We start from the raw sequence: 21,169 nt of genomic DNA on the forward strand, positions 1-21,169 counted from the left end.
CTTTTATTATTTCTTTCTCTCTCTCCCTCTCCCTCCTTCCCTCACTCCTTTCCCCCTCCTCTCTCTCTCTTTTCTTTCTTTCTTTCTCTTTATTTTCCTTTCTTCCTTCTTCCTTTTTTTTTTTGTGTGTGCCAGTACTGGGATTTGAACACAGGGCCTGGGCATTGTCCTTGAGTTTTTTCACTCAAGGCTAGCTGTGGCTCCACGCTTCCTGCTTCTTGCTTAATTGGGAATAAGAGCCTCATGAATTTTCCTTCCCCAGCCGGCTTTGAACTGCAATCCTCAAGATCTCAGCCTCCTGATTAGTTAGGATTACAGGTATGAGCCCTAATTCTTTTTCTCCTCAGCAATCCAGTTTCTTGCTTCTCATTAGAGAAGTGATTGCTTTGGTTTATAGACCTTCATCATGGGACACAGCCTTGGGGATTAGGGGAGGAGGTGACAGTAAAAGAGCAGCTGGAGGCCAGGGAGGCACCGGATGAAGGAACCAGTAGAGTTGCACCTGTCTGAACACTCAAGCTTTTATTTAGATGTTTTTCGGGGGAGGGGAAGACTAGTTCTGGGGTTTGAACTCGGGACCTGAACTTGTTGGACAAGCGCTCTGCCACTTCATCCAGTATTGTTTATGCCAGTTCAATTGGAAGGGAGATATACTCATCTGTCAGTGGCTTGGAGAAAGGCCTTTGGGGGACACTTGTCCCAGAGCCTGGGAACAGAAAGACTCCACATCAGAAGAAAACATTTCCTAGTATTAGACATTGATATTCCAGGCTTAAGTGTCAACTAAAGTTGGATAAAATAAAAATCATTCTCTCATATTTTCCAGTTTGAAAGCTAGCTTATTGGACAGCAGTGGGATTAGTGTGCTCTGACTACTGTGCCAAATCACTCTGAATTTGGTGGCTTAGCTGCCAGACTACCACAAACTTGGTGGCTCAACAGGGCGCTAGTGGCTCTTGCCTATAATCCTGGCTACTCAGGAGGCTGAGATCTGAGGACTGTGGTTCAAACCCAGCCAAGGTAGGAAAGCCCTTGAGACTCCTATCTCCAACGAGCCACCAAAAGGCCAGAAGAAGAGGTTTGGCTCAAGTGGTAGAGTGCTAGCTTTGAACCAAAAAAGGCTAAGGGACAGTGTCTAGACCCTGAGTTGAAGTCCGTGGATCATCAGCTCAACAAAATAAAACTGAATGGCTCACAACATATATTATTGTTCCAGAGGCGTGAAGTCCAAAGTCACCTTTGTTGGCTAAAATGAAGGCACTCGTAGGCCTGCCTCCTTCTGTAGCTCCAGGAAGGATTCGTTTCTGGAGCCCGCAGCTTTGGCAGCTACTAGCCTTCCTTCTACCCCCCACTCTCCCCAATCTCTGCCTCCCTGGTCCAGTCTCTCTTCCTCTTCCTTTGTTAGATCTCTGCTTCCTCTCGGGACACTGGCAGTTTAGATGAACCATTAGTTCAATCCCATCTGCCAAGTGTATCTTGGCATATGAGGTAACAACCATCAGTGAAGTCGGGGACTTGGAGGTGGGTGGAGTGGCAGATGGGCTGTATTTGGTCTACCACAATGACCCCTTCCCCTTCCTCCTGCCTCCTCAGTCCCTCTGAGTCCCCAGTTGAGGTGGGGCCCGGTGGCCAGGTCCCTGGGGAGCAGAGCTTGCAAGGCCTTCTTGAGCTTGTGTCTGCTGAGCACCTCTGCCCTCTTCTGTTTTTCCTCTGGTGTAGGAATAGCCACCCTCCGGCTTCTCACGTGCCTTAGATTCAGTACTGGATGGTGAAAGGCATGCACAGGTGGGCTTGTAAAAACAAAGGCCCATAGTGCTACAGGGTTAAAGTGAAAAAGTCTTTCCTGTCATCTCTGGTCTAGCCCTGGAAGCGAAGGCGCCCATGGGAAGATTGCACAGATTGCACCTGGCACTGGCTCAGGGCCTTGGAATTCCACTCACTTGCCCCGAATACAGCTATGTGGCCTGCTGCACCGGAGGGTGGCTGTGGGGGATGGCCGAGGGCTGGCTCCCCGTGCCCCTCGGCACTGAGGGGGTTAAGCAGTCACTAAGCTTGAGTGTCCTTGTGAGGGCTTCTGATCTACGCCCTGTTCAGCTATGTGGAAGAACCTGATTTATGTAATTCACAGTTTGCTTTTCTCTCCTTTCCCCTTGTCTCCCCCTCCCCATTCTCTCTTGTCCCCATATCTCTGGCTCCTTGGGAGAATGTATCTGAGAAGTTGAGTTAATTTGCATACTGGAGGCCATGCCCACTTTATCTGGATGGCTATGGCCAATCAGAGACCTGCTCCCCCTTTTGTTGATTTTTCTGAGATCCAGGGGAGGGAGCTGAGTGGCCCCCTACTCTCTTGTCCACATGTCCCAACAAGTAGAAACCTCCACCCCGCCACATCCTTCCATGAACACTGGAAAGGTAACAGTGCCCAAAACCAGGCTGGCAAGGAGCCATTTCCCAACCCTTGTCTGAGTGATTGAGTTCCTGCTGGTTGTCAGGATTCAAGGGCAGATCACTCACCTGCAGAGACCCATGTAATGCAGTCTGTACATTTGGAAAGGTGGCTGGGGTTGGTGTCTCAGGCCTGGCTGTAGCTGCAGGAGGTGTTGTGTTGTCTGTAGAGCCTGATTTACCACCTGGAATCAGAGGGCCATCATCAGGGGATGGCCTGTAAACTAGCGCAAAGAACCTGTGCAAGTGGATCACAGACTCCGCAGGGCAATGCCAGTCACACGCCTGCACCCAGTGAGGCCTCTGCCGGCCGCCATGAGTGCCCCAGTGAGAAGCCCGCACCGCAGTGACTCGTCTCTGTTGCACAGTCAGCCGTTGAGGTTCTCCAGGGACTGATGAAGCAGTGTTTTAACTTCAAGAGGTTTTTGTTGTGTTTTGTGTTGTGTTCTTTTCTTCCTTCCCTGTGCCAGAGCTGGAACTCAGGGTCCTGAACTCTCTTGGTTTACTTGCTAACAGTTGGTACGCCACCACTTGAGCTACTCCTCCAGCCTGGCATTTTGCTGATTAATTGGAGATGGAGTTTCTCTTACTTTTCTGCCTGGGCTAGCATCAAATGTTGATCCTCCAGATCTTATCCTTCTAAATACTAGGATTACAGGCATGAGCCGCTGGGCTCTTGTTTGAATTTTATCTTTCTGGCTGTTCATCCCCCCCTCCCCCCATAAGTTTTCTCTATGGAGGAGTGGAGGAGGAGGTACTAGGTTTTAAACTCAGGACCTTGTACTTAATGAGCTCCCCCTCCCCCCAGCACACAGATAACTGGTGTTCTACCAATTGACCCATACTTCCAATCCAGCATTTTGCTGGTTAATTGGAGATGGAGTCTTGTGAACTTTCCTGCCTGAGCTGGGTTTGAACCAGTTTCAGCCTCCTGAGTAGTTAAGATTATAGTGTGAGCCACTAGCACTGGTCCAGCTCTGAATTTTGGGATAGGGTCTTACTCCCTGCTCAGGCACTGGCCTGGTGCAGTCTACCTATGTTAAGCTTCCAGTAGGCAGCTAGGGTAGCAGCAGGCACCACTGCACCCACTCCTGCTGGAGAAGGGATCGCCACGAAACAGCACAGGTATAGTTGGAATCCTCCTCCGTTTCTTCTGTGTTCTTGCTCTCTGACAAGGTGGTTAGTATTTTATGACTGATGATTAGTATGTGTGAATTTTTTAGTAGCCTTAAATAGTCTATTAATAAAAAAGATGAGGGCTGGGAAGGTGGCTCAGTGGTAGAGCGCTTGCCTTGCATGCCTGAGGCCCTGGGTTCGATTCCTCAGCACCACATAAGAGAAAAGAAAAAAGCCAGAAGTGGGGCTGTGGCACAAGTGGTAGAGTGCTAGCCTTGAGCTGAAAAGCTGAGGGACAGCGCCCAGGCCCAGAGTTTAGGCCTCACAACTGGACCCCCCCCCCAAAAAAAAATAAAAAAGATGATAATCTATTAAGACTTTAAGCCATGCTGCGCTCTACCCACCATTCTTCAGTTTTCACCTTCAGTGTTTACAAATGTCTCTCTCTAAACCTGTAACTTGAGGAAGTACATTCCAAAACAGGAATGTGCCGGTGTGGGGGTTTCTAGGGGAGGCCCAGTGCCCAGGAGAGTGAGTGCCAGGCACCCAGCCGGCACTTGCACATGTTGGTGGAATGAGCTGTGTAGCGCCCTATTGTTACACGGCTCTGCAGTGTATCTGGTCCCTGCTGGCAGATGCTGAGAAGGTTCCGTTCTTGCTCACACAGATACTGTTGCAGTCAGTGCTCCTCCTTGTATGACTGTGTAAGGCGTTCCTGAAGTAAATGCTGGGACCAGGGGCGATGGGGCCGGGAGGCAGCACCCCAGCCTTTGTAGACACTGCTGGTAATAGTTCCCACTTGTACTCACACCCGCGGCCTGTAAGAACTTCCCTTTCCCCACATCCTCACCAGCGTTTGGGATTACCATGCCTTTTCATTTTTGCCACTTCTACGCACATGAAGATTCATTCTGTTTTACATTTCCTTGTTGTTAACCTGTCACATTGCTGTCTTCCCCCTAGAAATTCAATGTCCTCTTTCCGTCCCGGGAGAGGGCATAATGACAGCCGGAGGACTGTGTTTTATACCAGCGAGGAATGGGAACTTTTAGACCCACCCCCGAAGGATCTGGAAGAGCCTGTGGCACAGGAAGAAAAAAAGAAGCCGATGCCCGAGGGCAGCAGAGGTACCGCTTCCCATGCTGGCCCTTGCTGTGCCCTCGCGCCCACAGTGACGTGCGTGGGACACACTTGGTTGGCAGCTATTTCTGGAGGCTGAAAGCCTCCTGGGGGCCTGAGTTCTCTGAGAAAGGCTTGAAAAACAAACTGGTATAAGAAATAGGTGGGCCAGGAGTTAGTGGCTCATGCCTGTAATCTAGCTACTCAGGAGGCTGAGATCTGAGGATCGCGGTTCAAAGCCAGCCCAAAGCCAGCAGGAAAGTCCGTGAGACTCTTATCTCCAATAAACCACTCAAAAAACTGAAAGTGGCACTGTGGCTCAAGTGGTAGAACACTAGCCTTGAGCTGAAGAACTGAGGGACAGCGCCCAGGCCCAGAGTTCAAGTCCCACGACCAATAAAAAAAAACAAAACAACAACAAAAAAACAAAACAAGAAATAGCTGGATCCCAGTAGCTCACACCTGTCATCCCAGCTACTCAGGAGGTTAAGATCTGAGGATCACAGTTCAAAGCCAGTCTGGGTAAGAAAAGTCTAAGAGACTCTTATCTCCAGTGAACCACCAAAAAGCCAGAAGTGGAACTGTGACTCAGGTTGAGCACTAGTTTTGAGCACAAAAGCTCAGGGTCAGTGCACAGGCCCTGAGTTCAAGCCACAGGGCCAGTACATACAAAAAAAGTAAAAAGGAAGTGGCACTGTGGCTCAAGTGGTAGAGTGCTAGCCTTGAGCACAGACAGAGAGGCTCAGGGACAGAGCTTAGCTCCTTCTGTCATGTCCTATCTAGAGACAGAACTCCCGGAAGTCAGGCTGCTTTTGATGGAAAGACTGACTGTAATCACTTTTTACTTCTGGAAATTGGAGGTACACTCGAAAGAAGAGAATGTGTGTCACCTATTGTGTCAGTCTGCTTTCCATTTCTATGACAGACACCAGAGATGAATCAACTAATCTGAAAACAAGGTTTATTTTAGCTTGCAGTGTTGGAGTCTTTGGTCCATGATCCATTGGCCTCATTGTTTGGGGCCTTGGTGTCACATCATGGCAGAAACATGTGACAACGCAAATCTGCAAATTCATTCAGTTTCATGGCCAGGAAGCAAAAGAAAGAGGTAGGGAAGGGGCTGGGTTCCATTCTTCATATTCTCCATAATTGTGAGGCTTCCTACAAAACCCACTTCTGATAGTGCCATGCTGGGAGTGAAGCCTTAGATTCTGGGCTTTTTTTGGGGGAGGGAGGGGGAGTCAGTTGTAGGGCTTGAACTTGAGGCTCCTGCGCTGCCCCTGAGCTCTTTTGCTCAAGGCTAGCATTCTATCACTTTGAGCCACAGCATCACTTACAGTTTTTGAGTGGTTAATTGGAGACAAGAATCCCGTGGGGACTTTGCCCAACCTGGTTTTGAACTGCAGCCCTCAGATTTCAGTCTCCTGAGTAGCTATGATTACAGATGTGAGCCATCATTTCCTGGCTTTTTTTTTTTCCTCCTCAAAGTGATCTAATGGTAGTCTTCCAGGGTTTTAGCGTGTTGGTTATTCTCTGGATCAAGGGGTGCAGAAGCATGGTGACCCCTTGTGCTGTGTTCTCAGGGTTTGACTGCACCCCCTTCAGAGGGGATTTGTAAGGACATTTTATTTTACTGCAATTTCCAAATGGTGGGCGTGGCTTGCTGTACACGCAGGGTTTGTCTTTGTGTAGGAGTCACCATCTCAGGCTTCCCCTTTGACTTTGGGCGCAACCCATACAAAGGAAAGCGTCCTCTGAAGGATATAATCGGGTCATACAAAAACCGTCACAGCACCGGCGACCCTTCAGGCGAGGGCACCTGCAGTGGAGTCACCAAGCCAGCCTCTGACATGCAGCTGCAGCTTCAGAGCCAGCAGGAGGAGTTGGAACGGCTCAGGAAAGACCTGTCCAGTCAGAAGGTAACCATCGCCCTGGATTTCTCCCTGGCCCACTCTGCAGGACAAAGACCCCGTAGTAGAAGGCACTCATGAAGCCTGTTTCCTGAGGGATTGCACTGCTGTGTCACTTCCGGGGCCTGCCACGGGGCCTGGCCTTTGTTCAGTCAAGGGACAGGGACAGTTTCTGGCAGGAGCTCACAGGGCAGGCTCTCTGGCCCTAACTCATTTCTGCCCTGAGCTCTACTCTAAACACAATAGTGTATGTACATCCTGTTAAATAATGTGCTTTCTTTCTTTCTGAGCCATTTAACATTTAGTAAATCTTAGAGCACAGATTCTTTTCTTTTTTTTTTTTTTGCCAGTCCTGGGACTTAAACTCAGGCCTGGGCACTGTCCCTGAGCTTCTTTTGCTTAGGTTAGCTAGCACTCTATCACTTGAGCCATAGCACCACTTCTGGCTTTTTCTGTATATGTGGTACTGAAGAATCGAACCCAGGGCTTCGTGTATGCCAGGCAAGCACTCTACCACTAAGCCACATTCCCAGCCCTCCTTTTTTATTTTTAATTTTTTAAATTTTTTGATGCCTGTCCTCAGCCTAGTTCTTGAACTTTTGTGCTCAAGGATAGTACTCTACTACTTGAACCACACTCCGTTTCCAGCTTTTTTTTATGTCCCATTGGAGATAAGAGTCTTAGTAGTTTCTGGCCCAGGCTGGCTTTGAACTGCAGTCTTCAGAGCTTAGCCTCCTGAGTATCTGGGATAACAATCATGAGACACCAGCACCCAACCTGAGTGCTCTTGCTTAACTTTTTTTTTTTTTTTTGTCAGTCATGGGGCTTGAACTCTAAGCCTGGGTGCTGTCCCTGAGCTCTTCAACTCAAAGCGAGTGCTCTTCTGCTTGAGCCACAGTGCCACTTCCGGTTTTCTGGTGATTAATTGGAGACCAGTCTCACAGACTTTCCTGCCCAGGCTGGCTTTGAACTGCAATCCTCAAGATCTCGGCCTCTTGAGAAGCTAGGATGACAGGCATGAGCCACTGGCACCTGGCTTGCTTAGCTTTTTTGTTCAAGACCAACACCCTACCACTCAAACTACTGCGCTGGTATTTTGCTGATTAATTGGAGATGAGAGTCTCACAGACTTTCCTGCCCTGACTGGCTTTGAACTAAGATCTTCATATCTCAGTGCTTAGCATTTGTTCTTTTTTCTTTTTTCGACACAGAGTCTTACTATGTAGCCCAGACTCAAACTTAAGCCTAAGCCTCAAACTTGCCGTTCTCCTGCCTCAGCCCAGCTAGTGCTAGTGCATAGTACTGTGCTAGACCTTACAGATTTCCCTCTCCACACACAGATGCATTCATGCCAATAAACATTTACTAGGAACTGTGGCTAACCGTAGTCTTCATATCGTTATTTCCAGTTTCCTTTGATTGTTCTCTGTGGACAGTCTTCACAGAGTAAATATTTTCCTTCCTCTCTATTTTTGAACTCTTTTAAGAGGAAGTTCAGTATTAAAATGTTTCCAGTAAAGGTTCTTTCTGTGTTTCCTCAATTTCCAAGGCTTGCTCCCTGTAGCCTTGGCCTGATTTCTGCTTTTTGTTTTCCTCCTCCTCTCCCTACTGCCCTCACCCTCACTCCATGCTCCTTCGGCTCCCAGGAGCTTGTCCGGCTGCTCCAGCAGACTGTCCGCTCCTCCCAGTATGACAAGTACTTCACCAGCAGCCGCCTGGGCGAGGGGGCTCCGGGGGACACGCTCGCGCTGCTGCACCAGAAGGATGATCAGATCCTGGGCCTCAGCGGCCAGCTCGAGAGGTTGGCCCTGGAGAAAGACAGCCTCCAGCAGGAAGTGAGGACACTGAAGAGCAAAGTGGGCGAGCTCAACGAGCAGCTGGGCATGCTGATGGAGACCATCCAAGCCAAGGACGAGGTCATCATCAAGCTCAGTGCGTGGGAAAGCAGCGCCACATCCCCCACCTCAGGGCCCAGCTCCCCCTCGCCTCCCCCAGCCAGCAGGGACCAGCTGGAGCTGGACAGGCTGAGGGTAAGAGTTGTCCCTTCTCTGCTCGCCCATCCTTCACAACCTCTGAGTCTCCTGTCCTGTGCATGGCTGTTCCACAGACACCTCCATGCTCACAGCTCCCTTCTTCTGACTCTGGATGCATGCAGCCACGAGTGCACTCTGTGGGTATGGGGTGTGGCCCTCAACCTACCAGAACTCGGAGTGTAGCTCACAGAGCACAAACACTGAGGCAGAGTTCACAGCTGCCAGAAGCACCCAGCAGGAAGCAGGGGATGTGGCGCGGTGTGGCTTAAGGTTGAGCTTAGGCCCTAGAGCCAAAGCTGGCAGCTGCAAAGCCACTTTGCCTACTTGGAAGTCCCGCCTGTAGGCTGGTAACTGTCTCCAGGTATTCACTTGTGATGCAGTGTGTCCTTTGAGGTGCACCAAATATGGTAGCTATGCCTGGCACTGGTGGCTCACATCTGGAATCCTAGCTACTCAGGAGGCTGAGATCTAAGGATCGCAGTTCAGAGTAAGACCAGGCAAGAAGGTCCATGAGACTCATCCCCAATGAACCACCAAAAAGTAGTAGAGCTGTGGCTCAAATGGCAGAGCACCAGTCTTGACTGAAAAAGCTGAGGAACAGCACCTAGGCCCTGAGTTCTAGCCCATGGCTTGTACACGAAGAACACACACACACACACACACACACACACACACACACACACACGATAGCTTTAAGATCCCAAGAAAAAAGAGCACCATGATTTGGGCCAAGAAAGGAAGTCTGAGGACCTTGTTTTGGCTTTGATATTGGATACCTTGAATATTTGTCTCGCTGAGGCTAAGCAGATCATATGAGGTCAGAGTGGGCGGCTGGACACAGGGCTGAGAGCCCCCCGGCTTTTTCTGTTTATATGGTGCTGAAGAATCAATCTCAGGGCCTCATGCATGCAAGGCAAGCACTCTACCACTGAGCCACCTTCCCAGCCCAACACCCTGTCTTAAAGAGAGAGAAATAATTAGACATGGTGAGGGGCAGGAGAGCATATTTTAAAAAGACTGAACTTGCAGGGAACATTTAAGGCAATTCTAACTAGTCTGTTCACTTAGAAGCTTCATCTGTTTTTATTATCCCTAAACCTTATTTTCATAGCATTGGAAGTGTTTTGTGCATGCTGTGTGCATGCTACACAGGTGCTTCCCCACTGAGCTGTGTCCTCAGCCATATTGTACTTTCATCCTGCTCATAAACTTGAACTATTCTAATGTAAAAAAAAGATGAGAAGCTGGGCACTGGTGCTCATGCCTGGAATCCCAACTACTCAGGAAACTAAGATCTGAGGATCACTGTTTGAAACCAGCCTGGTTAGGAAAGACCGTGAGACTCGTTATCTACAACTAATCATTGAAAAGCTGAAAGTAGAGGTATGGCTCAACTGGTAGAGAGCCAGCTTTGAGTGAATGTGCCCAGGCCCTGAGTTCAAGCCCCAATACCAGTGCGCACGCGCGCGCGCGCGCGCGCGCACACACACACACACACAGTTGAGGAGGTATGTGTTGCAAGTTAAAATTTAACTTTGCAGTCTTTTGTTTTTATTTTTCTAGTCATGGGGCTTGAACTCAGGCCTAGGTGCTCTCTGAGTTTTTTTTCTCGAGGCTAGTGCTCTACCACTTTGAGCCACAGTACCACTTCCAGTTTTCTGATGGTTCACTGGATATAAGAGTCTCACAAACTTTCCTGTCCAGGCTAGCTGTAAACCATGATCCTCAGATCTCAGCCTCCTGGGCAGCTAATGAAGTCTTTTTTATATTAAGTAAATGAAGCCCTTCAGACAATGTGTTCAGTTACTTTAATTTAAAAAGAATGGGAGCTTTTTTTGTGTGTCATTTCAATTAATAGGAATTAATCAAAAAGATTACATAGATTTAGAAAATAAGCCCTGTTTGTTTTTCCTGCCATCACTGAGAAAAATCACCATTAAGGAAGTACTTATTTTTTCTTTCTTTCTTTCTGTCACTCAGCGGTACCTCTCCTCTATTGCCACAAGTGGCTAAAAAGATGAGTGAGAAAATTCTCGTTAACAACTCATGGGGACTTGGACTGGCCCTAACTTAGCGTGGCCTTGGAGGATGGAAAGATACTAATTACATAGGCTAACTGGTCCACCTTTAATATGAATTCATTTCTTTTCTCCCTCAACAGGATAATCTACAGGGCTACAAAACTCAAAATAAGTTTCTAAATAAGGAAATTTTGGAGCTCTCAGCTCTTCGACGGAACGCAGAAAGGAGAGAGAGGGACCTGATGTCAAAGGTGGGTTCGAGGGTGGGGCCCCCTCTTTTGTGGGGAGCAGAGGTTAGGAAACCATCTTTAAGCAATGTGCTTTCAGGTTAGGGCAGCAGCTGCACCTGCAGCAGTGAGGCTGCTGGAACTGTGTGCTTTGAATGTATGGAAGGGGCTAGGGCTGGTGATGATGCCTATGTAGCTACTCAGATCTGAAGACCATGGTTCAAAGCCAGCCAGAACAGAAAAGTCTATGGGACTTATCTCTGAAGCAAAAAGCTGAAATAGAGGTATGACTCAAGCAGTGGAACACCAACCTTGAGTGATAGTGTAAGGCCCTGAGTTCAAGTCCCAGTACTAGCACAAAAATTAGATAGATAGATATAGATAGATAGATAGATAGATAGATAGATAGATAGATAGATAGATAGATAGATAGATAGATAGATAATAGACAGATAGATGATAGAAGACAAATACATGGGTAGATGAATGATAGAAGGAAGATTGATTTGTTTTTTTGTTTTTGGGTCCGGTCGTGGGGCCTGGGTGCTGTCCCTCAGCTCTTCAGCTCAAGGCTAGCACTCTACCACTTGAGCCACAGCACCACCTCCGGCTTTTTTCTTTTTGCTTATGTGGTGCTGAGGAATCAAACCCAGGGCCTCAGGCATGCAAGGCAAGCACTCTACCACTGAGCCATCTTCCCAGCCCCAGAAGGAAGATTGATAAATGAATGACTGGTGGTAGATTGATAGATGAATGAATGATAGAAGATAGATTGATAGATGAATGATAGGAGATAGATCCATGGATCGATGAATGAATGATAGGAGATAGGTAGGTGAATGAGTGGTAGAAGATAGAATGCATAGAATTCTGTGCTTTGCCTTTGATGATGACAGAAATGCTCTTTGACACCCATTCATTCATAAGCATTTTTAGGGGGAAAAGCTAAGAAAACTGCACAGGTCTTGAATTAAGGTTATTTGAACTTTTTTAAAAAGTTTTTTTTTTTTTTAACTAGCATATATTAGTCACCTGCAAGGGGTCTCATAGTGATTTCCATTCATGCATGCAGGTTCCCTTCAACCCTCCCACCATCACCCCCTCCTCTCTGTAAAACAATTTTAGCAGGTTTCATTGTTCATTTTTGTTCATGCTTACACAGCACTTTAATCATATTTACCCTCATTCACCTTCTACATTGGTTGGATTTTTTTCTTTATTCTTTTTTTTTTTCTCTTTGCCAGTTCTGGGGCTTGAACTCAGAGCCTGGGCACTGTCTCTGAGCAGCTTTTGCTCAAGGCTAGTGCTCTACCACTTGAGCCACAGCACCACTTCCGGCTTTTTCTGTTTGTGTGGTACTGAGGAATTGAACCCAGGGCTTCATGCATGCTAGGCAAGCACTTTACCACTAAGCCGCATTCCCAGCCTGGATTTTGATTTATACTACTGAGTTCTATACCTATAAAATGGGGTGGTAGCTGGGTGCCGATAGCTCACGCCTATAATCCTAGCTACTCAGGAGGCTGAGATCTGAGGATCACGGTTCAAAGCCAGCCCGGGCAGGAACTGCCGTGAGACTTTTATCTCCAATAAACCACTAGAAAACTGGAAGTGGTGCTGTGGCTCAATCAGTAGAGTGCTCGCCTTGAGCTGAAGAGTGCAGGGACAAGCCCAGAGTAGCTAGGATTACAGGTGGTAGAGCACCTACGACCGACCAAAAAAAAAGAAAAGGGAGTGGTAGCCAGGTGTCAGTGGCTTATGCCTGTAATCCTAGCTACTTAGGAGGCAGAGATCTGAGGATCGTTGTTTAAAAAGCTAGAAGTAGAGGAAGTGGCACTGTAGCTCAAGGGAAAAGTGCTCGCCTTGAGCTGAAGAGCTGAAGGATGGTGCCTAGGCCCAGAGGTCAAGCCCCATGACCACCACCAACAACAAAAAGCTAGAAGTGGGGCTGTGACTCAAGTGGTAGAACCACTAGCCTTGAGCAAAAGAGCTCAGGAAGAGTGCTCAGGCCCTGAATTCAAGCCCAGGACAACAAAAAGAAAAAATAGCTCTGGTGACAGTACCCTGACAAAGCTGAGGCAGCTGCTTGCGGCAGCAAGTAGCAGGTGGCACCAGTGTGGCTTGGTTTCAACTGCTCATACCAGCCCAGTCTGGACTTCAATTATCAGTACCCCTTCTGTACCACAACCCAAGAAGAAACAGAAGGTCCACATCATGTGATTTGTGGCATACATTAGTCTCCCATCTGCGTTGTGATCTGTCCGTGGCTCACTAAGGGAAATTCCTTACAGTAGTTCAGGGTTTGTTCATCTTCCACGGTCTCAGGATCACTTTTCCCATGTCTCTGGCTTGAGGTAATGCCCATATTCTCTGCAGTATTCTAGCCTGGAAGCCAAGCTGTGCCAGATAGAAAGTAAATACTTGATACTGCTTCAAGAGATGAAGACCCCCGTGTGCTCGGAGGACCAGGGCCCTGCCCGGGAGGTTATAGCACAGCTGCTGGAGGACGCACTGCAGGTGGAGAGCCAAGAGCAGCCTGAGCAAGCACGCATCAAACCTCATCTTGTCAGGTAAATGTGCGGCTGGTGACTGTTGGGGCACAGTTCCCCCCATTTCTGAAGTTCCCTCTATCCACAAAGGACTGGACACAATGCTGGAGATCTCATTTGACACTCATGACGAATGCTGTTAGCAAAACAGACAATGACCCTGTCAGAGTAACCTCACTGGGACCCATACTTCAGCTGAGCGCATTTCCCAAGCGATGGGAGCCATTTATGACCTGTGGGCCAAACCCACAGGGGACTCCAAAGCATAGAGGGTCCTGGGCTTGCTTTGCACAGGGCGCTGTTTGGAGAACCTTGTTCAGTGGTCTGAGATTTGATACCCAAAAATTCACGGGGACACACACATGACAATACTGCAACTTTTTCTTTTTTTGAGAAATCACATAACCTGGAAACCCTAGATGGATATTGGATTAAGAACCCATAGCCGGGCGCCGGTGGCTCACGCCTGTAATCGTAGCTACTCAGGAGGCTGAGATCTGAGGATCACGGTTCAAAGCCAGCCCAGGCAGGAAAGACTGTGAGACTCCTATCTCCAATAAACCACTAGAAAACTGGAAGTGGCACTGTAGCTCAAGTGGTAGAGCGCTCGCCTTGAGCTGAAGAGCGCAAGGACAGCACCCAAGCCCAGAGTTCAAGCCCCACAACTGACAAAAACCAAAACAAAACAAAAAAAAAAAGAACCCATAAAAGCATGTTTGTAATACTAACTACTCAGGAGGCTAAAGTCTGTGGATCACGGTTCTAAGCCAGCCTGGTAAGGAAAATCTGTGAGATTCTCCTCTCCAATGAACTACCAGAAAAGCTGGAAGTGGAGCTATGGCTCAAGGGGTAGAGTGCCAGCCTTGAGCAAAAAGAAGCTCAGAGATAGCATGCAGGTCCTGAGTTCAAGCCCCAGGATTGGCACCAAAAAATAAAATCCTCACCAATTTAGTGACTTAAAATAACACATGAACTTGTTTACAGATTCCTTCGTTCTGTTAGTCAGAAACTCAACATGGGGCTTAGGAGATTGAAAGCAAGGTCTAATCAAGAGTTGTATTCCCTTTCTTTTTTCCTTTTTTTTTTTTGTTGTTGGTTGTGGGGCCTAAACTCAGCCTGGGCACTGTCCCTCAGCTCTTCAGCTCAAGGCTAGCTCTCTACCACTTGAGCCATAGCACCACTTCCAGCTTTTTCTGCTTATGTGGTGCTGAGGAATGGAACCCACAGCCTCATAAATGCAAGGCAAGCGCTCTACCACTGAGCCACCTTCATAGCCCTTCTTTTTTCTTTTGTACCAGTACTGGGGCTTGAACTCAGAGCCTGGGTGTTCTCCCTTAGTCTTTTTAACTCAAGGCTGGCTCTGTACCACTTGAGCCACAGCTCCACTTCCAGGTTTTGGTGGTTAATTGGAGTTAAGAACCTCATGGACTTTCCTCACTGGGCTGGCTTCAAGCTGCGTTCCTCAGATCTCAGCCACCTGCGTAGCAGGGATTACAGCTGTGAGACACTGGTGTCCAGATTCCTGTTTATATCTTGCATGTTAAATTTTTGGTGTTTTTTTTTTAGCGGTTCTGGAGTTTGAACTCAGGGCCTTGCACTTGCAAGGCAGGTGCTCTACCACCTGAGCCACACCCCTGGTCCCACACTTGTTTTTGTTTTTTCTTTTTTGTCTTTTCACTTCTTAAAATGACATCTTTAGGTAGAGGAGGCGGGTAGCATCTGAGGTCCCCGTTACTGGAGAGGCTGAGGCCAGCGTAGGCAGCACAGTGAGACACTGCCCCCAAAACAGATGCCTTAAAGCATCAAGTTACCCACAAACCGACCCAGGTGTGCCAACACATTGATGCAGCCATGTGTGTCGCACGTCACACGTGTCCTGTGTCCGGTTATTACTTGTGCTGTCTTGCGAAGGCCTTTTCACACTCGGGGTGTCAAGCCATCTAGGAACAGATTTTTGTTTTCTTTGTATGATAACAGGAAGAGATCCAACTTTCTTTTCTTTCATATACATGGTTGTCCTAGCCTACTGAGGGTAAAGCTTATGATTTACTCGCTCAGTGGTTTGAAATAACTGGTCATATATCAAGATCCATGGAAGCATGGATGGATTTTTAAACCTCTATTCACTGAGCCTTTTTTTTGTGTGTGGGGGGGGTGTGGTGGCTAACTGTTCTGGGGTTTGAACTCAGGCCCGAGCGCTATCTCTTAGTTTTTTTGCTCAAGGCTCTAGCTCTCTGCCACTTTGAGCCACAGCTTCATGTCAGGTTTTTAGGTGGTTAACTGGAGATCAGACTCTTACAAAGCCGGGCACCAGTGGCTCACGCCTGTAATCCTAGCTACTCAAGAGGCTGAGATCTGAAGATCCTGGTTCAAAGCAAGCCTGGGCAGGAAAGGCCGTGAGACTTTTATCTCCAATAAACCACTAAAAAACCAGAATTGGCTCTGTGGCTCAAGCGGTAGAGCGGTAGAGCTCTCGCCTTGAGCTGAAGAGTTCAGGGACAGCGCTCAAGCCAGAGATCAAGCCCCACAACCAAAAAAAAAGAAGGAAAGAAAGAAAGAAAAAGACTCATGACCTTTCATGGCCAGGCTGGCTTCAAACCCTGATTCTCAGATCTCAGCCTCCTGAATAGCAAGGTGCCTGGCTACGCTGGTTTTTTGGTTGTTGTTGTTGAGAATGAGTGAGTGAATGAATGCACGAATCCTTTTCATTTCCCTTGTAATTTCATTTCCCTCTTGTGATCCACAGTGAGTATGACATTTACGGGTTTAGGACTGTCCCGGATGCTGATGAGGAAGAGAAATTGGTTGCCAGGGTCCGAGCACTGGACCTGAAGACTCTGTACCTCACGGAAAACCAGGAAGTTTCCACTGGGGTCAAATGGGAGAATTATTTTGCAAGCACAGTGAACAGGGAGATGGTGTGCTCTCCCGAACTGAAAAACCTGATCCGTGCGGGCATCCCCCATGAGCACCGTTCGAAGGTGTGGAAGTGGTGTGTGGACCTCCACACCCGCAAGTTCAGGGACAGTGCGGAGCCCGGCTACTTCCAGACCTTGCTTCAGAAGGCCCTGGAGAAACAGAACCCAGCCTCCAAGCAGATCGAACTGGACCTGCTACGGACTCTGCCCAACAACAAGCATTACTCCTGCCCTACCTCGGAGGGCATCCAGAAGCTGCGCAACGTCCTGCTCGCCTTCTCCTGGCGCAGCCCTGACATCGGCTATTGCCAGGGCCTCAACAGGTGGGTGGCGCCAGCTGCTCCCAGCCTATCCCAGAGGGCCAGGCTCCAGGCCAGGCCCGCATGGCAGCAGCACCCTCCCCTGTGTTGGGGGGGGGGGTTGTTTTTGTTTTTCATTTCATCTGTCATCTTATTATGTGCCTATTTAATTTTTTTCTTGTGATGTACAGAAGGGTTACAGTTACCTAAGTCAGGTAAGAAGTACCTTTCTTTTTGGACCATGTCCCCCCATCCTTCTATCTCTCCCAGTTTGTCCCTCCCATCCCCACCCACAAGTTATTTTCCACATAGTGTCCAGTGAGGACCACAGCTGCATTTGTTCACCCATATCTGTACTCCTCCCCTCCCCTCCCAGAGACAAATAAATGAACAAACAAAACAGAAAAGTAAACAAAAACAGCAACAAAGAAAAAAATCTTCTTGTTAGCCAGGGTTTGGGGGGGGGAACAAGAAATGATGGCAGGATAGTTTTAATGCACCATACCCTCATTTCAAGAACAACTGATTTCTGACAGATGTGATTGCAGATCATATGAGGAGCACAGTAGTTGGGGCTGGGTATGTGGCTCAGGTGTCGAGTATACAAACAACATGAAGGGGCCCCGGACTCAAGTGCATCGCCACATAAAACAGCTAGAACCCCGGGCATTGGAGGCTCACACCTGTATTCCTAGCTACTCAGGAGGCTGAGATCTGAGGATCACAATTCAAAGCCAGTCCAGGCAGAAAAGTCCCAGTGAGACTCTTCAGTAATCCACTCAAAAACCAAAAGTGGAGCTGTGGCTCAAGTGGTAAGAGCGCTACCCTTGAGCACAAGGAAGCTCAGGGACAATGCCCAGGCCCTGAGGTCAAGTCCTACAACCAACAAGAACAACAAAAAGAAACAGCTTAGGAGTGTGTGTGTGTGTGTGTGTGTGTGTGTACATGTGTGTGTGCCAGTTTGGGGGTTTGAACTCAGGGCCTAGGTGTTATCCCTGAGCTTTTGTGCTGTATCACTGAGCTCAGTGAGTAATTTCATTTTTTTCCTGCTTGTTTTTTTTGTTTGTTTGTTTTTTGGTGTTTTTTTTTTTTTTTTACCAGACTTGGGGCTTGAACTCAGAGCCTGGGCACTGTCCCTGAGCTTCTTTTGCTCAAGGCTAGTACTCTACCACTTGAGCCACAGTGCCACTTCTAGTTTTTTCTGTGTATGTGGTACTAAGGAATAGACCCCAGGGTTTCATGCATGCTAGGCAAGCGCTCTGCCCCTAAGCCACGTTCTCAGCCCCTTTTCCTCTTTGTTCACATGTGTGTTTCATCAAAAATTTAAAGCCAAGCCTGGCTGGCATTGGTAGCTTATGCCTATAATCATAGATACTGAGGAGGCTGAGATCTGAGGATCTTGATTCAGAACTAGACTGGGCAAGAAAGTCTGTGAGATTTTTTTTTTTTCTTCCAGTCATGGGGCCTGAACTCTGGGCCTGGGCGCTGTCCCTCAGCTCTTCAGCTCAAGGCTAGCGCGCTACCACTTGAGCTACAGCGCCACTTCTGGCTTTTTCTGCTTATGTATACTGAGGAATCGAACCCAGGGCCTCATGCATGCAAGGCAAGCACTCTGCCACTGAGCCACCTTCCCAGCCCCATCTGTGAGATTCTTATCTCTAATGAACCACCAGAAACCCAAAGTTGTGCTGTGGCTCAAGGTGCTATCCTTGTCAGGGACAGTGCCCAGGCCCTGAGTTCAAGCCCCATTATTGACAAAAAGAAAAAAAAATTTTCGGGGGGGGGAGGGGGAGTGTCAGTCGTGGGGCCTGAACTCTGGGCCTGGATGCTGTCCCTCAGCTCTTCAGCTCAAGGCTAGCTCTCTACCACTTGAACCACAGCACCATTTCCGGCTTTTTCTGCTTATATGGTGCTCAGGAATTGAACCCAGGGCCTCATGCATTCGAGACAAGCACTCTACCACTGAGCCACCTTCCCAGCCCCAAGAAAAGAATGTAAAGCCAGAAAATGAGTTGTGGCTCAAGTGATAGAGCTTTAGCCTTGAGCACAAAAGCTCAAGAGACAGTACCCAAGCCCTGAGTTCAAGCCCTGGGGGACACACACACACACACACATACACACACACACAGAGTTACTTGACATTTCTTGGACAGTAAGCTATAAACATCTGAATGAGCAAAATTTTCTAATGGAGGCATTTTTTGGAAGGAGGCTGTTCAATCACAAGGAAACTAGGTTATCCAAACAAAACCAAACCCCCGCGTGAGGTGTGCCTGGCTTGCTCTGGATGGAGCCTTTTCTCTCATGTTGGAGAATGGCATGCTGGTTGTTTTTATTGTTTTTCTTTAAACTTATTTTTATTTATTTGTTATAAAGGTGATGGATAGAAAGGTTACAGTTACATAAGTCAGGTATTTGGGACTGTCACCCCTTCCCTCCCTCTCCTCCAGTTTTTCTCTCCCATCCCCCACCCCTGAATTGCATGGTTCATTTTCCACAGAGTGTGCAGCGAGCACCACTGCTGCATTTGGTGATGCTTTTTTGCCACCAGAGAGAAAGGGGTTTCATTGCACACTTCTGCGAGGACCTGCTGGGCCTGGCACTAACTTTGTTCCCCCTTTGTTCGTAGGTTGGTGGCTGTGGCTCTCCTGTACCTAGAACAAGAAGACGCTTTCTGGTGTCTGGTCACCATCGTGGAAGTGTTCATGCCCCGAGACTATTATACAAAGACCCTTTTAGGATCCCAGGTGCCTTTCCCCCATTCATTCTTATTAGCATATATTGTACAAAATAACCACTTTGTTGTGACATTTCTGTATTCAAGGGCTTTTTAAGATACTTAAAATGTTTCAGAGCTGAGAATGTAGCTTAGTGGTAGAGTGCTTGAAGCCCTGGGTTCAATTCCTCAGTACCATATAAGCAGAAAAAGATGGAAGTGGCACTGTGGCTCAAGTGGTAGAGCATTAGCTTTGAGCGCAGAGGCTCAGGGACAGAGCCCAGGCCCTGAGTTCAAGCCCCATGACTCCAAAAAAATAAAAAAGATAAAATACTGTGTTTTGGTGCTGGGAATGTGGCTTAGTGGTAGAATACTTGCCTAACATGCATGAATCCCTGGGTTCAATTCTTTAGTACCACATAAACAGAAAAGGCTGGTAGTTGCACTGTGGCTCAAATGATAGAGTGCTAGTTTTGAACAATAGAAGCTCAGGGACAATGTCCAGGACCTGAATTCAAGCCCCAGGACTGGCAAAAAAAAAAGTAAAATGCTGTGTTTTCAGTCACTAACTTGTAGCTGAAATGTGACCAGGGTTCTTAGTGAGGCCATGGCTTTGTGTGCATGATTTTAAGCAGCGATTGCCAGCAAGTCAGTCAGAGGTAAGAGACAGAACCCAGGCCTGCATGCATGTGCTCTATGCATGGCTCTGGGCCTTCTCTGGGCACATACCTGCTCCACAGTGTCTTCCCCTAAGCACATACCTGCTCCATGCCTTCTCCCCAGACACATGCCTGCTCTGCGCCTTCTCCCTGGGTGCCCGCCCTCCATCTCTTGGGTTGGCCTGTGGGAGGCACTGGGGGTTACTGTGGTCAGACTGGAGGACAGGCCAGAAGCAAGGTTCCTCTCCCCATGTGTCCTGAGCCTCTGTCTGTAGCTTTATCCTCTGAGCTGGTATCTGGTAGGTCCTTCCTGTAGGAGGGCAAGTGACCTCACCTGCGTCCTCACTCCCACTAAGATCTGCCCTCCCCTCGCAGCTCTCCCGCTGCTCAGCTTCTGTATCGAGTGCCCAGTGAAGAATCCTCTCGGCTACAACCGTTCAGTGATCTCTGATTTTCTGGCTGTTGGACCTGACTCAGTTTTACTTTATATTTGCCTTTCTACCTTTGCAAGGGGTTCCTCCTTACCCTCTCCGTCACCACCTGACCCGTGCACCTCTCTAGTTCCCCAGACCAAACCCCAGGCCATCCAGGGCCGTGCCTCCTGCCCCTGGAGCCCTGTGCCTCCATTTCTTTTTTTTTTTCAAGTCTTTTATTGTGATTAAGTGGTTACATAATTTCCCAAATTTCACAGTATTGTGGGATAGTGAAGCTTAGTTAAAGTCACAAACACATTCTAACTTTCATAGGACAAATTGTCTACCATGGTCTAACATCTATGAGTTCTGTGAGCTTTGTGATACAGCTATTTCTTCCACATTGGGTGATAGATATGTACATTTCTTTCGTTTTGCATAGCATCAGCTGTTCACTCTTTCCCACTTGTTCCCTCCCTCCCATCGCTGCCATTGACTTGCTTAGTTCATTTTGGTCAGTGTCCAGTGCAGCTGATGGGTCCCGCTGGTGTATGTTTTCCCCTGATTCCCTCTAGTTCTGTGTTGTCTTCCTGGTTCCCCTCCGGTGTACACATATACACCATACATGTGATCAGCAGCATGGGGGTTATTTAGTAGTGATTCGACCAGATGAGTGGAAGTCCTTTGTTTCTTAAGTCCTGTTAATTTTGTTGTATCACCTAACATTTTGGATTTAACATCCAC

At 48.0% G+C, this 21,169-nt stretch overlaps 1 protein-coding gene across 1 annotated transcript in view; it reads left to right on the forward strand.

Moving 5' to 3' along the window:
- Tbc1d2b (TBC1 domain family, member 2B) overlaps positions 1–21,169 on the forward strand; it is a 49,937-nt gene that overhangs the window by 14,033 nt on the left and 14,735 nt on the right. The window contains exons 3-9 of the mRNA XM_013011953.1: positions 4,525–4,688; positions 6,373–6,599; positions 8,237–8,620; positions 10,785–10,895; positions 13,248–13,441; positions 16,167–16,661; positions 19,267–19,384. Coding sequence (XP_012867407.1) covers positions 4,525–4,688; positions 6,373–6,599; positions 8,237–8,620; positions 10,785–10,895; positions 13,248–13,441; positions 16,167–16,661; positions 19,267–19,384 — 1,693 coding nt within the window. The remainder of the gene's footprint in view (positions 1–4,524; positions 4,689–6,372; positions 6,600–8,236; positions 8,621–10,784; positions 10,896–13,247; positions 13,442–16,166; positions 16,662–19,266; positions 19,385–21,169) is intronic.

The sequence above is a fragment of the Dipodomys ordii genome, unplaced genomic scaffold (assembly GCF_000151885.1).
Source record: "Dipodomys ordii isolate 6190 unplaced genomic scaffold, Dord_2.0 Scaffold15, whole genome shotgun sequence".
Taxonomy (NCBI): Eukaryota; Metazoa; Chordata; class Mammalia; order Rodentia; family Heteromyidae; genus Dipodomys; species Dipodomys ordii.